The 17,048-nt window shown below is 39.4% G+C and overlaps 1 protein-coding gene across 1 annotated transcript in view; it reads left to right on the plus strand.

Moving 5' to 3' along the window:
* PKHD1 (PKHD1 ciliary IPT domain containing fibrocystin/polyductin) overlaps window positions 1-17,048 on the plus strand; it is a 484,394-nt gene that overhangs the window by 57,561 nt on the left and 409,785 nt on the right. Inside the window, 6 exon segments of the mRNA XM_017849608.1 lie at window positions 502-637; window positions 5,334-5,529; window positions 5,791-5,858; window positions 7,685-9,292; window positions 11,013-11,156; window positions 16,319-16,538. Of these exon segments, the coding sequence (XP_017705097.1) occupies window positions 502-637; window positions 5,334-5,529; window positions 5,791-5,858; window positions 7,685-9,292; window positions 11,013-11,156; window positions 16,319-16,538 (2,372 nt within the window).

A 17,048-nucleotide genomic window follows, 5' to 3' on the forward strand; every position in this document is an offset into this window, starting at 1 on the left:
ATATTTTATATTAAATATAAATTATATATATTTAAATTATTATTTATTTTATGAGATAATAACCATAAGTACATCCTATAAAAGAACGTCTCATGGAGAAATTTTCTGAGTTCTCACATGCCTGAGAGTACTCTCATACTTGATGGATAGTTTAGCTAGGTATAGATATTTATTTGAAATTGCCATACTTTTGCAGAAACAATTGGTGTGTTAATTGCAAATAATTCTTATTTACCCCTTAGGGCATGTCCTTATGCATCTAACACTGCACTTGACTACTAGTCCAAGCACTTATCACTCTGTGTTGGGGACGGGGGACAGGATGGGGAGGGTGTGCAGGGTTTAGGGGAAGAGAGAGACTTGGAAGTAGCAAATATACCCTTTAAAAACAACTTTCTTAAAATTAACTTTTAAAAGTAATTCTATATGGAGTTCTCTTCCCTTAAGTCAGTCCCACTTTAAAATAAAACTGAGGTTTAATTTTTAAAATTGATTTTTCAGGGGAAAGATGGACACATTGTGAATGTGACTGTGATCAGAGGGAACCATTCTGCAGTTCTTCCCAGAGCATTTACATATGTCTCTTCCTTAAATCCAGTTATTGTGACTCTAAGCAGAAACACAAGCAACATAGCAGGTAAAATATGTGATACTGCAAGATCTTTTTCTTCTTAGAGCATTGATCCTATAAAAAGGGCATTCAATGTCCTCTGAAATTTATTATATTTTGGATTTAAGTTTTTTCCTGAAAACTGGGAGATTGCTTTTTTCATCTTAGCCATCATCAAATCAATCTCCTGATATTTGCTTTTCCATCTGTAAAATGGAACCATTGTACAGATGGGACCGTTTCCATCATGAAAAGGATGTGGGAATCCAAAAGTTACAATTCAAAATATATTTCTCGAGCATTTAGTAAGTGACAATAATGATAGCATAAACATATAATAGATGTAATTTAATCCTTGCCACTAATTTATAGGATTATTAGCTTCAATTTACAGATAAGGAAATTAAGGAATGAAGAGAATAAGTAATTTGTCTAAAACTTGAACACAGGTCATCTGTTTGTATATACCAAGTACTTATCTACTTGTAGTTAACTGTAAAATACTGCTTTTTGACAGCAGGTTCTATTGTAGCAGTTATTTAATATGATTAGAGAATAGGATATTCTGATTAACTTAGAATTCTTGTTTCTTGAGACATTCTGTGTATAAAAATAATGGACTCATTAGCACCTACTACATGAAATAATTTTTCTTTGATGATTCAGAGGATATGATAAGGTAGAATTATAATAATTTATTATCATGTAATTCCATATAGATTTGGAAGAGTAGCAGGTAAGTTCCCTTTCTGGTGAACTGAATGCCAGATAACAGGGTTTGTGGTAGTCATTATCTAAGGGTTTATTGTAAAAAAATCATGATATTTCCCAAAGAAAAAGCCTGAACTGAATTTTTCTGGTACTATTTTCGTTTTCCATAGCCCAAGAGTACATAAATAAAGAGAAGTGTCCTTTAGCTTCCAATATTATTCAGCTCAGATAGTGCAGAAGAAGAATTTGCTGCCTCAGGCGACTGAAGTGTGTAAAATTCCTTAGTGGTATAGATTCTTCCCAATGAGGTAGAAAAGGGAGGGGGAGCTACATGTTATATTCAGATTTCAGTGATTTTTGGCTTTTAATAAAATTTCTTACCTGTAATGAAAAGAATAAATATGTTATATCAGTGCCTCAGAGGCATCTAGGATTAGCTTGACAATTGACCAAGAGCTCCAAAAGTTATGTTGTTGATACATACAATGTAATGCATTCTTTTAAAAATTTATGCTTGCATTTAAATCTTTCTACAAGCAGAAAAAAGAGGAACATGTTATAAAATCCACAAAGTGTAGTAGCCTTCTGGGAATGCCTCTTTTAAGTTGGAGTGCTGCACATGTCCATCCAAGAGATGATGTTGATGATGACTGTGAGGCTGAGATGAAATGAAAATAAAAGCATAAGAGGGACCAAGGATGGGGGGTGGTGGTGAATTTGATGTGCAGGACCTTTAGTGTTAGATTCTACAGTCAGGAAAAATGGAATCTGCATGAATCCCAGCCCAACCACTTGTTAAAAAGAAGAACTTTCAAGAAATTAAATTTAACAGAGTTTGTTTGAACAAAGACTAATAGTAACTTGTTGAACCGGAAAAGATTCAGAGAGCTGCACTCTGCCACATGAGCAGGCAGCATTTATAGACAGAAAATGGAAGTGAGGCCAGAAACAGCTCCCTGTTTGCCTTACTGGATTGGAGCATGGTCTGATCAACTGGCAGCCTGTAATTAACTGAGGCTCAGGTAGTTGAGGCTTTCAGTTTATCACAAAGTTGGGTTGCCATTCTTTATGTAGAGACTCAAGGTACAGAGACAGCCTTAGGCCAAATTTAGTTGAACTTACTATATTCCTTGGGTAAGATATGTAACTTCTTTTATCTTCAGTTCCTTCATTTGATAGGTGGGAATAATTCTTTCAAGGTAATCATGAAAATAGGAGATAAAGCAGGTAAAAGTACCTGGTCCAGGAATTGACACAGAGTAAGCACCAATAAATCTTTGTTGAAGTGAATGCCATCATTTTGCCAGATATTGAATGCTTTATAAACAAGCCAAAGAAAGGCCCTGTCTATTGGCCCTATTTTTTTTTTTTTTTTTTTTACTTCTTCATAGCACCCCAGGATCCATTAGCTCAAAAGCCTGCCAATGCTAAATTCAAACTTTTACACATCCACTTGTTTTCAATGTAGCCAAAATAAGCATATTTTTAGCCATTTAAAGTCCTCTTGCTTTGCATGCCCCATGAAACTGCACCCATCAATCAGCCATAGGTAAGAAACCCTGGGGCTATAAAATACCCTAAGCCACTGATGCCTTTGGAGCTCTCTGTCCCAGAGGCTACTCAGCAGGCTACTGAGTGATGTCATCTGGACACAGAGCCCCGCTCTCTCATCTTCCCACCTCCTCCCAGTTCCCTTGCCTTCTTCCCTTTCTGGATGGGGGCCCTGTACTGTTGCCTGTGGAAGGTCTTATGCTGGGTGACTTCCTCCTCCTCTGTGAATCTGTCAAAACACCACCCACATACTGCTTGTTTTTTTGCTACTGCCACTTCATAGTCATGTCTTTTTCCTTGATCAGCACTGAAATCCCTTGAACTCACTACACTGAAGCTTCAGACTTCCCAGTAGATATTGGGAAGACTTGCAGTCAAGAGAATGGGGAGCAAGGAAGAAAATAAAGTTGAGGCATTCTTGTGTACTATATCATGCCAGATTCTTTCCCAGAATATCTAACCTAATCCTTACAACAAACCACATGGGATGGGCTTTATTAACCATGTTATTGATGAAAAATCCAAGGCTTTGGGAGCTGTAAGTAAATCACCCAAAGTCACAGAGGTAGTAAAATGGCAGATCAAGGATTTGAATGCAGATTCACAGTCTTCCCACCACACCACATCCCTCTTCTTTGACTTTTCTCTTTCAAGCAACCTCTTTCTCCTCCTCATCTAATTGGCCATGGCATGCCATAGATACCAGATCTGCAGTAGTCCTCAAACGTTACAGGCTAAAGGAGTTAGAGATGCTTTAGTCCAAGCCATGTCTCAGTGGCCACACTGGGACACAGGAAAGGTGAGGACATTTATTTCCATTCCTGCTGTTGCCCACTTGATTTGGTCCACTTGATTAAGACTATAATTTTCTGCAGATTGGATTTCTCCTCGTCTATCTTTTCAATTTATCTTATAGACTGGAAGAACAGTTTTAATCATATCTTTTCCTTGCTTAGAAGTCTTTGGTGGTCACTACCATCCACTGAGTTAAGCAGACATCCCTCTGGCTTGGCTTTCTTGGTCTTTGGCCCTAGAACCACTGTCAACTTGGCCTATCCCCACAACAGAACCCTACCTGTACCTTCCAGAATGTCACCCAATTCTCTTTTTTTCTCTCCAAGCCACTGGTTGAAAAAGTGCTATGAAAAGTTTTGGACAAAACCGTGGAATTTCTAGAAACAAATGATAAGCGCCCTTTTCTCTATGGCTTTCTTTTCAGATTTATCTTTCAAACTCCAATTCAACTCTCATCTTGCCCATTCCATCTTTCCTGATATTCATAATGTTGCTCTGATTTGAGCAATCCCAGTGCTTAATTTTCACCTCTCTTATAGTATATCTTTTACTGAAGCCATTTTGTCACCTATTTTACTACGTTAAGGCTTCTTTGAGGGCAGGGTCTGTTTTTAACTTATTTTGTGCCCCTTGTGGCATTTTCCTCATAGTACTCAATAAATATTTGAGTTAAAAGAAATTGCATGAAAGTGCCCATAGTGTACATACTTTAATAGAGTTGCTAATTAAACTAAAAAGGCATTGAAATGCAAGACAGAAGACTGGGCTCAGTCCTTGACTTAAAAAAAAAAATTCTTTTTAATAATTATTAATAGCCATGAGGCTGTGGCTACTGAGCTTAGTTTCCTCAAATGCAAAATGCCAGTCATATTAATTGCCCCATATAAATAATCAGGATAGTGTGTGGACCAAGTTGGATAGCATACATGAAAGTACTCTGTCAGTTATGAGCTACTAAACTCATATACAGCATTACTGTAAGGTTCAGTGCACACTCAAATATAGCTTCAGTCTTCTACCAGTAGAAAAGTGGAGGTTGAGAAACCAATATGTGGTGCTATTTGCTGGTTATAAAGACTGTTAGCTCTGCAAACTTCTTGGTTTGCCTTTGCATGGAAATAAGTTAGTGTCTCTTGAATACAATCGTACTGCCAATTTTTCTCTTTATACCATTGAGGTTATAGACCATATCTCTGTTAAAAGAGTTGTTTGGCCAGGCAACATGGCTTTCCCCTGTAAACCCGGCACTTTGGGAGGCTAAGGCAGGTAGATTGGTTGAGCCCAAGAGGTTGAGACCAGCTTGGGCAACATGGCAAAACCCTGTTGCTGCAAAAAGTACAAAAATTAGCTGGGTATGGTGGCACATGCCTGTAATCCCAGCTACTTGGGAGGCTGAGGTAGGAGGAATGCTTAAGCCCTGGAGATCGAGGCTGCAGTGAGCCAAGATTGCACCACAGCACTCCTGGGTGACAGAATGAGACCTGTCTCAAAAAAAAAAAAAGTTGTTAGAAGTTTCTTGAAAAATTTAGGTTGGTATCAAAACTCTTAGAGTATTATGCATAGGGGTGACTGTGTATTTAATCAAAAAAGACAGTTTTAGAATTGAATAGATGGTTGAGCCCACAAACCCCACATCTCAGAGGCTAATGGATTCTTCTCAACACAGGCGGTGATACCCTGGTCATTGGAGTGGCGAGGCTGGTGAACTATACGGATTTGGATGTGGAAGTCCACATCCAGGATGCCTTGGCTCTGGTTCACACACAGTCAGCGTGGGGCCTGGAGGTGGCACTGCCTGCACTGCCAGCTGGCCTCCACAGAATTTCTGTCTCTATCAATGGGATCAGCATTCACTCACAAGGGTGAGGAGGCCACTTGCCCTAATTTTAGGTTTGTATGATGGTCTAGCATTCAGCTAGGTCATTCTAGTTTTGAGTTAGGTATTTTCTTTTTCCCTCAGAAGTTAGGGGTTAAAGACATGAACATTGTAACATTGGAACAAATCTTAGAGACCTTACACAGACAGTTTGCTCTTCTCCTCAAAATGCATATGGCTCTTCTGGCTTACTCTTTCTTATCTCTCTCTGTCAGTTATTTCTTTACCATCTCCCTATCTTCTGTAGGGTTGATCTCCACATCCAGTACCTCACTGAAGTTTTCAGCATCGAGCCTTGCTGTGGGTCCCTGCTGGGTGAGTGGCTCATATGTGACTGTTATCAATTATCCAGCAATTCTATTTGCTGGATATTCAGACTTTGTTTCTGGATTAATTTGCCAGTGAGGTCAGAGAGAGGGGAAACAGGAGAGAAACTTTCCTCAGGCTTCAGGAACTGAGGGGTGTTTTTAAAAGGGTGTTAAAACTTGGTGATTCATTTGCTCAGGAAATTAAAGAATTTTTATGATAAGGAGATATGCCTGTGCCTGCTGCTCCTCCTCTTCTTCTGCCGCTGCTGCTGCTGCTGCTGCTGCTGCTGCTTCTTCTTCTTCTTCTTCTTCTTCTTCTTCTTTTTCCTCCTCCTCCTCCTTTTTCTTCCTCCTTCTTCTTTCTCTTCTTTCTTCTTCCTCTTCCTCTCCTCCTCCTCAGTCTCCTTCTCCTTCTTCTCTCTTTTTTTTTTTTTTTTTTTTTTTTTTTTTTTTTTTTTTTTTTTTTTTTTTTTTTTTTTTTTTTTTGAGACAGAGTTTCACTCTTGTTGGCTAGTCTGAAGTGCAATGGTGCCGACTTGGCTCACTGCAGTGTCTGCCTCCCAGGTTCAAGTGATTCTCCAGTCTCAGCCTCCTAAGTAGCTAGGATTACAAGCAGCCACCATCATGCCCGGCTAATTTTTGTATTTTCAGTAGAGACGGGGTTTCACCGTGTTGGCCAGGCTGGTCTCGAACTCCTGACCTCAGGTGATCCACCCGCTTCAGCCTCCCAAAGTGCTGGGATTATAGGCATGAGCCACTGCGCCCGGCCGAGATGTGCCTGTTTTTCTAATGAAAAGAGGATGAAGCATCTGATGGGTGGCACTCTAGGGTGAATATGAGAAAAACAAGAGCAGCATTTCCTGCATTCACCCTTTAGATGCTGTGTATGCAAGGAGGGGAGGATTGAATCTGTGGGACTTCACTTTCCATGAGAGACAGATGAAGGACTCAGAAATAGAAACACACTTGCTGATATGGGAGATGGAAGAACAAGACAAATAGACCAATCTCTAAAACTGTTTTCAGAAAGAATGGAAAGCGATCTAGTGACATGTCAATGATCATTGTGATTGTTTATAAGATAGCACATTATCCTTTTTGAGTATAGTAAAATCCTCCTAAAAGCCACGTTGCAGTTTGGTTATGCCGTGGGTCATGTTACTCCAATCCTGTCCTGAAGACGGGGTTTGATCTTTGGTGGCCTCTCTACTGGAGAGCAAGGCAAAGATTCTATGAAGGTAGCAGCAAATTTACCAGCACGATGCAATGACTTTTAATGTCCCTCCTGTATATGGAATATAGAACATATGCTACAATAAATAGAATATAATGGAATGTATAATATGTGGAATATTGGACTGTTATATAGAACAATATAAAAGATAAAAGACTTCAGTGAATTTGATTTTTCATTAGCATGTAAGTTGAATGTATACAGGACAATGTACAAATAGTCTATATATAGCATATGGGATAATATGTCCAATAATATAACATATGATAAGAAGACTAAGAAATTTGATTTTTCATTAGTGTGTAAGTTGATTAAAGTGGTGACTTCTAGGATATACAAAGGTACTTGAAAAGTTTGTGTTAAAGACATCCTTCCTATATAACAATTTGTATTATTTTACTGTTATGTGAATTTACCACATCTGACTCCTGTCTAAATAATTACAAATTTAGCATTGGTGTGGGTGAGAAAAAATAATTGAGGTTTCACTAACACATGCCCTACCTTCCACTTAATTGCCCTAGGACTTCCGCAGGTGCTGTGAGTTCTTAGTTCAGAATATCAGCTGTAATATTTTGTTTTCCATATTCATACTTTAGGAGGGACCATCCTCAGCATCTCAGGAGTAGGCTTCAGCAGGGACCCGGCTTTGGTTTGGGTACTTGTGGGCAATCGGTCCTGTGACATTGTGAACTTAACGGAGGCGAGCATCTGGTGTGAGACGCTGCCGGCCCCCCAGATACCCGATGCAGGCGCTCCCACTGTCCCAGCTGCCGTGGAGGTCTGGGCTGGCAACAGGTCCTTCGCCCACGGTCCTTCACCAAGCTTGGTGGGGAATGGCTTCATTTTCATGTATGAAGCAGCAGCAACACCAGTAGTCACTGCCATGCAAGGCGAAATCACAAATAGCAGCCTGAGCCTGCATGTGGGAGGAAGTAACCTTTCCAACTCAGTCATCCTTCTGGGGAACCTGAACTGTGATGCTGAGACACAGTCCTTCCAGGGTAACTCAAGCCTGTCTGGATGCTCCGTCCCTCTTCACAGTCTGGAGGCCGGCATCTATCCTCTGCAAGTACGTCAGAAGCAGATGGGATTTGCTAACATGTCTGCGGTGCCCCAGCAATTTGCAGTGACGCCTCGGATAATGGCCATCTTCCCATCGCAGGGCTCGGCATGTGGTGGGACCATACTCACTGTGAGGGGGTTACTTCTTAACTCTAGAATGAGGTCAGTTCAGGTTGACCTCTCGGGTCCTTTTACTTGTGTGATTTTGAGTTTGGGAGACCACACCATTCTCTGCCAGGTTAGCCTGGAGGGTGACCCCTTGCCTGGAGCCTCCTTCTCCCTGAATGTCACGGTCCTGGTCAATGGGATAACCAGTGAGTGTCACGGGAATTGCACTCTCTTCGTACGGGAAGAGACAAGTCCTGTCATGGACACCTTGTCCACAAACACCAGTGGGTCTCTGACCACTGTGCTGATTAGGGGTCAGAGATTAGGCACCACAGCTGATGAGCCAATGGTGTTTGTGGATGATCAACTTCTTTGCAATGTAACTTTTTTTAATGCAAGCCACGTTGCGTGCCAGACAAGAGACTTGGCCCCAGGACCCCACTACCTGTCAGTTTTTTATACAAGAAATGGGTATGCTTGTTCTGGTAATGTTTCCAGACACTTCTACATTATGCCCCAAGTGTTCCATTATTTTCCTAAGAATTTCAGCATACATGGTGGAAGCCTCTTGACCATAGAGGGCACAGGCCTGAGAGGACAGAACACCACGTCAGTCTACATTGACCAGCAGGCCTGCCTGATGGTGAACATTGGTGCTGAGCTCATCCAGTGCATTGTTCCCACAGGGAATGGCTCTGCTGCTCTGGAAATAGAGGTAGATGGACTTTGGTATCACATAGGAGTCATTGGTTATAGCAATGCCTTTACCCCAGAATTGATCTCTATTTCTCAGAGCGATGGCATTTTAACCTTTGCAGTGGCCCAGATCTCAGGAGCTGCAAACATTGACATTTTTATAGGAATGTCACCCTGCATGGGTGTCTCTGGTAACCATACTGTTCTTCAGTGCGTGGTCCCTTCCCTTCCGGCCGGGGAGTACCACGTCAGAGGCTATGACTGCATCAGAGGGTGGGCCTCATCTGTCCTGGTGTTCACTTCAAGAGTTATTATTACAGCAGTGAAGGAGAACTTTGGTAAGTCAAGCAAATAAGACAGCACACTTTATGTAAATGAATTGGTAGCTCCTTTCACTTCTGGGAAGTAGAAAATTAACATGATCTGCCTGATGGAAGGAAAGAGAAGCCCACTGGCTTCTTACAATCCCAATTTCTTCCTGAGGCTTGTCTTTGTTATGCTCTGTTTATGAAGCTTTTTAAATTTATTTTTATCAAGGAAACTGTGCATTTCACTCCATATGCACAGTTTCACAGAAACTATGCATATCAAAGGAACTGTGCAAATGTTTGATTGTATTTTAATTTGATGCATTAACTGAATTTGTGTTTTAAATTTGTATTTTAAATTTGTAAAATACAACTGGATTTGTATTTTAAATTTGTATTTTAAATTAAATAACACCATTTGTAAGAGCATAATTTGATCATTTAAGAACATGAATGCCTTCACTTAGTTTTAGACCCTGTCTGCCAATTTGCATTGTTTAAAATTTATTAAGTATTTTTTTTTATCATTTTGTAATATTTCACAAGTGGACTCATATTTCAACAATAATAAGCCAAATGTATAGAACAATTAAACTGTTTTCTCCCTTTAGATATACCAAAAATTGCCTAGCCTTTCCTTCCAGTGAAGAAAAGATTTCAATTTCTATTCACTTAAAGCCTTATTGCACTTGAGATAGTTCAGATAGTTCAAATTTAGTTATGATTTAGAAAGTATAGAAAAAATTATAGAAACAGAATCTTAGACTGACGAAGTACTAACTAAGACATTTCTCAGAACAAATTTAGTCTCAGCTTGGTGGAACACTGTGGGGACTGGGATTTGGCTCTAGTCTGTCACTAATTTAGCTAACTTATGCTTGACTTTTCTAAAACCCAGCTTCCTTATTTGATAAAGGAATTTGGACTGGATGATCCCCAAATTCCCCTTTCTACTCTCGGAGATTCCATGTTTTTATGATGGAAGAGCAGGAAAATAAGAAATGCGTCTTAAACAAAAGCATTATTTTTGAGTTAGTCAAGTACCACCTAGACTTGGTATGAAGGCAGTAGTGATACGAACTCTGTATCTCAGTGTGAAGTAGAAATGTGGATTAGTTTTACTCATACAAATGTCCCAAAACATGTACTGTTGTTGCATCACTATTAACAATAGCAAAAGAGGAGAAATAATGGAAATTTCAATTGATAGAAAAATAGTCAAATAAATTGTAGCATGGCCCTATAATGGAATTCTAAGTAACTATTAAAATGAACTGTATCCATAGAGTTTTGGGAAAATATCTGTGCTATACTTTGAAGCAAAAAAGCAAGTTCTAGAATAATATGGATAGAATAATCCTTTGAATCAGAAACATAGATGCTTAAAAATTCTGGAAGGAGCCATAAGAGACTCTATACCTGTATACCTCCAGGGAGGGAGTCAGGTGGTTGGGGAATTTTGCTTTCATTTTATGGCTCTTTGAATAAAAAGTTTAAAAACTATAAATAAGCATTAGTTTTCTATATAAAGCACAATAGAGTGTTGAATGTGATTGGGATCAGACAGAACCAAGGCCAGAGCCTGAGTGGAGAGGAAACTGAGGCCAGCAGGCACCTCAAGCCAGTTGTGTGAATTCTGAGGATGTGAAAAGAAGGATGGGTAGTGAGGAAGCAAAGGTTTGAATTCTGAGTTGAGTAAGGAAGGGAGGTTTGCATGTATGATCATGAGCTTGTACCTTTGTCTTTAAAGGCTGCCTGGGTGGAAGGCTGGTGCATGTGTTTGGAGCAGGATTTTCTCCAGGGAATGTCTCAGCTGCTGTGTGTGGTGCTCCCTGCCGAGTCCTGGCTAATGCTACAGTGTCTGCCTTCAGCTGCTTGGTTCTGCCCCTGGATGGTGAGTAAAGATGCCACACACATATATTTTAAAGCATATATATGGGACTGATATTCTTTGGTTAATTCTATTTTTGTGATTAATGCTGTACTGACTACTAATTTCTCTATGTGTGCCTAGGAAAAGAATTTCTCTACTCCCCATATAAAATGATTGTTAGAATCTGGGGCCACCTGTTACAATGATTCATAATAACTTTTGTCATATTAATAGGTCAGTGTTAGATGAATATTGAAACACTTCTCACCTGTGTTCTTAACTGCAGTCTTAGGATGACGGAGGAAGTAATTCTGAATTCTGAATATTAGTTTCAATGACAGCTATAGGAGTCACGGAGGAAACAAGCTCTTGGCTTTGTTCTGAGGTGAGGTTGCTGAAGACATCTGCTTATTGGAGGTACCAGTAAAGGGATGGAGATTGTCAAGCTGGATATCACTTGAAAATTAGCTTTGTGTGTTCAGTTTTCGGTTTCTTATTACAGGCAAAAGAGCCAACACTCATGTTGTCTTCTTGTTCTCCAATGTTCACATAATTACTTATTTCTTATTCAGTAAAACACCACAATTGCTCACTACTTTAAGCTGCGTAGCCATCATATAAATTGTGGTGTGAGAAGCCATGTCTTTGTGGGGAAAGAGATGAGAGAGGAAGTTGCAAAGCTTGGGGATTCACAACACATGGTAATACCCCCCTGAGCTTCAGGAAAAAAGAGTCAGAAGGAAGAAATTCCTGTTATTGCTACAGGGCCTTACTGCATTTGAGATAGCTTATATTGAGCCAGGTGATTATCTTGTTTGCCTAATCGTTAATCTCGTACCGGTGCACTTAACCATTTACATACCTCCTTTCTGTGTAGTGTTGTAAGTTTTATTCCTAACTTATTTGTCTGCAACTTGAATGTGGGCTAAAGATTTACAAACTGATAAAAGCACCACATCACCTGAGCTTGGACGAGAATTTAATGATGGATAATGCTATTGTGATGGAAGTTTGTGCTGTGTTGTCTTATACAAAGACGAGAAGGAGGAGAGGGAGGAGGGGGAAGAGGGAAGAGGAAGAAGGGGAGGAGAAAAAAAATGTTTGTTTAAAATGCTATAAATTGAGTTTCCTGTTATCATAATGTATATAAGCACAACATTATGGAAGAGAGATAGATTCCACAATGGGAAATTTAAGACACAATAGAAGATTGAAGTTGAAAACATTGTCTCTTTGACTCACTGCTCTACCTCCTCGGCTTGGAACAGTGTTGTTGAGGGTATGTGCAAAATTAATGCTTGATGAGGAATAAATGAAAGATCGGGAAACAGTGGAAACAGAAAGCTAAGACTGCACATTTATAGGCTCTAATTTTAACTAATACTGCTACATTTTTAACAAAAGCTTTCACATATACATTGCTCAAATTAATATACTTCTAAAAGCCCCGTGTTACTATTTCAAAACACTTAATTTCAACTAGTATAAGACAAAAGTCAATGAAGTTTCAGGGTCAGGTAAGTTGTGATATTTTAGGTTTTATAACTTCTAGGGGAAGAATAATGAAAAAATTGTGTTTAGGAAGATTTAGAAAAGAACTCAACATTCCTTAATTTTTTTAAAGAGGAAAATGAGTGGGAAACTGTAACTATTTATATGGCCACTAGGTGTCACCAAACACTCATTGATTGTGCAATACACACTTACTCTAGAGAAATGCATAATTTAACTAATTTTCCTTTCATAAAAAAGTCTTTTAAAATACTTTCAATCAGAATGTCTAAAGATTGAGAGGAAATTGTGAGAGCCAATTCCAGAGGTTTCTTACTTAAGATCCAAGATGGGATTTGGGGATTCTGTTAACCTGCTGAAACTGGATGAAGCATTTCGAGTATATGATTGTGTATTTTTTTTTTTCCCTAGGAAGTAGGTCTATAATGGACATCAAATTGTCAAAAGGGATATGGCTTAGACATTACTAGAAACTACTACTAATTTCTCCATTTTCAGACAGGATTGAGTACAACCAAGTTAGCTAAGAATCATTTGTATTTTTAAAGATTTTTCAGAGGAGAATTTCCCAGCAGCAACCCTTACTAGTGTTTTCCAATTGCTCTTCTCAGAGAAATCCATCCTCTGCCTAATGGATGCTCCCCTACTCTAATTTCTTCAATCTTAATCAGCGGGTGGTTCTTTGGAAAGCTGAGTAATCTCAGTTCCTCTATGGCAGTGGATCTGGAAGTGTGCTTCCTGGAGCAGTAGCTGCAGGGGCCTCACCTGGGAGCTTCTTAGAAATGTGAATTCTTGGGCCCTACTGAATCAGAAACTTTCTAAGTAAGCATTTTAGTATCTCACTTCTCAGCCCTCTCTGAAATCCTACATTCTTTTCTGATTTGAAGCTCCAAACGAGGAAGCTGTTCTATACAAGCAAGTTCTGGTCAAATTGGGTAACATCATAAGATGCCTGTGTATCGTCTGATCCCATATTTGTCTGTAAAATTATAGTGCCGTCTTGCTGGTTAATAAGCTTTCTGTTCCCTACTGTTATCCCAAGGGGTGCGTGTGTGTGCGCACGTGTTTCTACCATGGCTGCACACAGCTGGACTTTCCTCATATTTATATGATTTCCTTTTCTCTTTTGTGGTTTACTATCTTACTCTTTTCATTTGTTCTTTTGTTTATTTCTGTTGACTTCTCTCATTTACCAAGGTCGCTTTGAATTCTGACCCATGCTTTGAGTTTTTTTCTTCAGTTTGACTTTGTACAATAGAGTGATGTTTCGCATTCCAGGTTACAGATAATGACCCCGAACTCAAACGTTCCTAATTATTGTTTTGTTTATGCCGGTGCCACAGGACTAATATGTTTTCTTTACATGTGTGGGGCAGGGGGAGTGCTTTTGCTATTTTGGGGTTACCCATTTTTACCATCCCCACAAATTGTACTTCTAACAATAGGAGAAATTTACTTGTTCCTGTAATGAGTTGCCAAAACATCCTGTTAGGTGAAACTAATACTTTCTGTTTGTTTAAAATGAGCACAATCTTTGCTCTTTGGCTTTCTTGCATTTATACCTTGAATTATACCACATGCCGTTTTCATGGAAACTTTAACTTTTCCATAATGCAGGGAGAGTGAAAGTGATTAAGGGCACACAGCTATTTAGTGGCAAAACTCTGAGTAAAACCCGTGGATTTTGATCTCCAGCCCTGGGTGATTTTCATAATCCAGCTTGTCAATTTGCATCTACTTAATCACCTTTAATGAATTCATTATTTTATAGGTGTGGAACTTGTTTTTATTTGCCTTAGGGCTTACTAACTGGAAAGTTCTTACGTTTTGTCTGTTCATACAAGAGTCCTACTGTCAGTCATTTTTATTGCTCCAATTCATTCAAAACACATTCACAGCCAACCTCCTAGGTGCCAGGTGCTTTAGAATATAACAGCAACAATAGTACTCTTTGGGCATGATTGCATAACTACAAACCCTCTCCTATGTACTTATCTCGTGTAACCCTTGCTGCAACACTGTAATGAGGCGGGGAAGCACAGGTCTAACCCCAAGGCCCCTAATAACCTTTGTTGCATACTCACATGGGCAGGCTTGCTACAGAGGAATCGGGCTACAGAGATTTTTTTTCTTTTTCCCTCTTTATTAAGGTTTTCAGACAGAGCTGCTCCTGAACCATCTCATGTGGAGCTTTGTTCATCTTCTAGTTAAAGATTGTTCCCAGTCTGCCTCATGATGTGCTTTTTATATGTGTGTCAGGACCCAGAAAAAAATGGCCTGAGAGTCAGAGTGCTTCAAATACTTGCTTTTTATCTCTATAACATGTTAGTGTTTATAATTATATGAAAATCAAGAAATCCACAAACTTATCCAAGTCAATGAGACAAACAACCCAATAGAAAAATGGGCAAATGAGAGAAACAGGAATTTCATAGAAGAGAAAACATGAACTGTTACCAAACATAAAAAATCAGTCAACTTGGCCAGGCACGGTGACTCAGGCCTGTAATCCTAGCACTTTGGAGGCTGAGGCAGGTGGATTGCCTGAGCTCAGGAGTTCAATATCAGCCTGGGCAACATGGAGAAACCCTGTCTCTGCTAAAATCCAAAAAAATCAGCCGGGGCGTGGTGGTGTGCATCTGTAGTCCCAGCTACTCAGGAGGCTGAGGCAGTGGAATTGCTTGAACCCAAGAGGTGGAAGTTGCAGTGAGGCGAGATTGTGCCACTGCACTCCAGCCTGGTCAACTTAGCGAAACTCTGTCTCAAAAAAAAAAAAAAAAAAAAAAATTGGTCAACCTAAAAGTAATGATTGAAATGCAAATTAAGACCACAATGAAATGCTATTTTACACACCTGATTGGCAAAAATTAAGAGTCTGATAATTTCAAGTGCTTGTAATTATATGGAGTAATGGGAACTTACAACTATGGCTGGTAGGAAAACAAAATGGCACAACTACTTTGGAAAACAGTATGTCACTATCTTGTAAAGTTGAACTTGTACCTACTCTTTGAATAAGAAATTTTCTTGATGGGCATGTACCCTGCATGAAATTTTGTCCATGTTTTAGTAGCAAAACTGGGAAATACCAAAAGTTCATTGATAAGAGAATAGATAAATATATTGTGGTAGGTTCATGCAATACAATATTGAACAGCAGTGAAAATGTATTAACAATAGTTATATGTAGTAATGTGGATAAATCTTGAAAATATAATATGGAATGCAAAAAGCAGGCCCAAGAATATTTTATCATGTATCATATTTTATAAAGTTCAAAAACAAGTAAAACTCAATCTCTTGTTTAGGGATACAAATATGTGTGATAAAACTATTTAAAAAATGTCAAGTTGTTATTTCTGAGAATGAGGAGGAAAGGGATGGACTTGGGGAGAAACACACAGATTTAAGTGTATTACAAGTGTTTTATATCTTATGTTGGCTGGGAAATTTACCTGAGGTTTTTTTATGATGATTATTCATATTTTACAAAAATGATACTTGCATTTTTCTGTGTACATTACACATACATAATACATTTTAAAAAAAGTAAACTGCTAACTTCATATTCCTATTGGTCAAGGGAGGACACAGGAACTTCATTTGTGAAACGGACTGGAGGCCTTCGGTTCTCTCTGTGGTTCTTTCCTAACGGTGACTGTTTCCTGCAGTGTCCTTGGCTTTCCTGTGCAGCCTGAAGCATGAGGAGGACAGCTGTGAGGCTGCCAGACACACCTATGTGCAGTGTGATTTGACAGTTGCCGTGGGGACAGAGCGAATGCTGGAATCATGGCCTTACCTCTACATTTGTGAGGAAAGTTCCCAATGCCTCTTTGTGCCAGATCACTGGGCGGAGTCAATGTTTCCATCGTTCTCGGGCCTCTTTATCAGGTAACCTTACCTTCTCCCTCCCTGAACTTCCCCACATATGCTTGGCTAATGGACTGATGGAGCCATCAGAGAGTGTAGGCTGGGTGGATGTGGACTGGCGGCCGTGGTAGGGGCTACAACTCTCTTGGAGGGCCCATTCCATTGTGGATTCCAGCCAGCCTGCATATCAAAGCATCTCCTGTCTTTTTCAACTGTTCAAGAGAACATCTGAAAAATCTGCCCAGTAAACAGCTCGCTTTGTTCTTGCTTAGATTTTAATATTTATCTTCCGATCCAAAGCAACATCTGGTGAATGCCAATGGGGAAAAAGATTAGACGTTATGAAAACAGAAGGCTTTCCCCCCGCTTTCCTTTTCTTTTCTTTCCAAACAGATTCACAAGTATGAAAAAAAGTCATACAGAAATCCAGAAGATTGTACAATGTTTATTCAAAAGAAGGAGGGTTGCATAGGCGGAATTACTGTAGATCTAGGATTTAGAAGCCATAGGCATATAAGGGTTTTTTTTTTT

The sequence above is a fragment of the Rhinopithecus bieti genome, unplaced genomic scaffold (genome assembly GCF_001698545.2).
Source record: "Rhinopithecus bieti isolate Rb0 unplaced genomic scaffold, ASM169854v2 scaffold_31531, whole genome shotgun sequence".
In the NCBI taxonomy this organism is placed as follows: domain Eukaryota; kingdom Metazoa; phylum Chordata; class Mammalia; order Primates; family Cercopithecidae; genus Rhinopithecus; species Rhinopithecus bieti.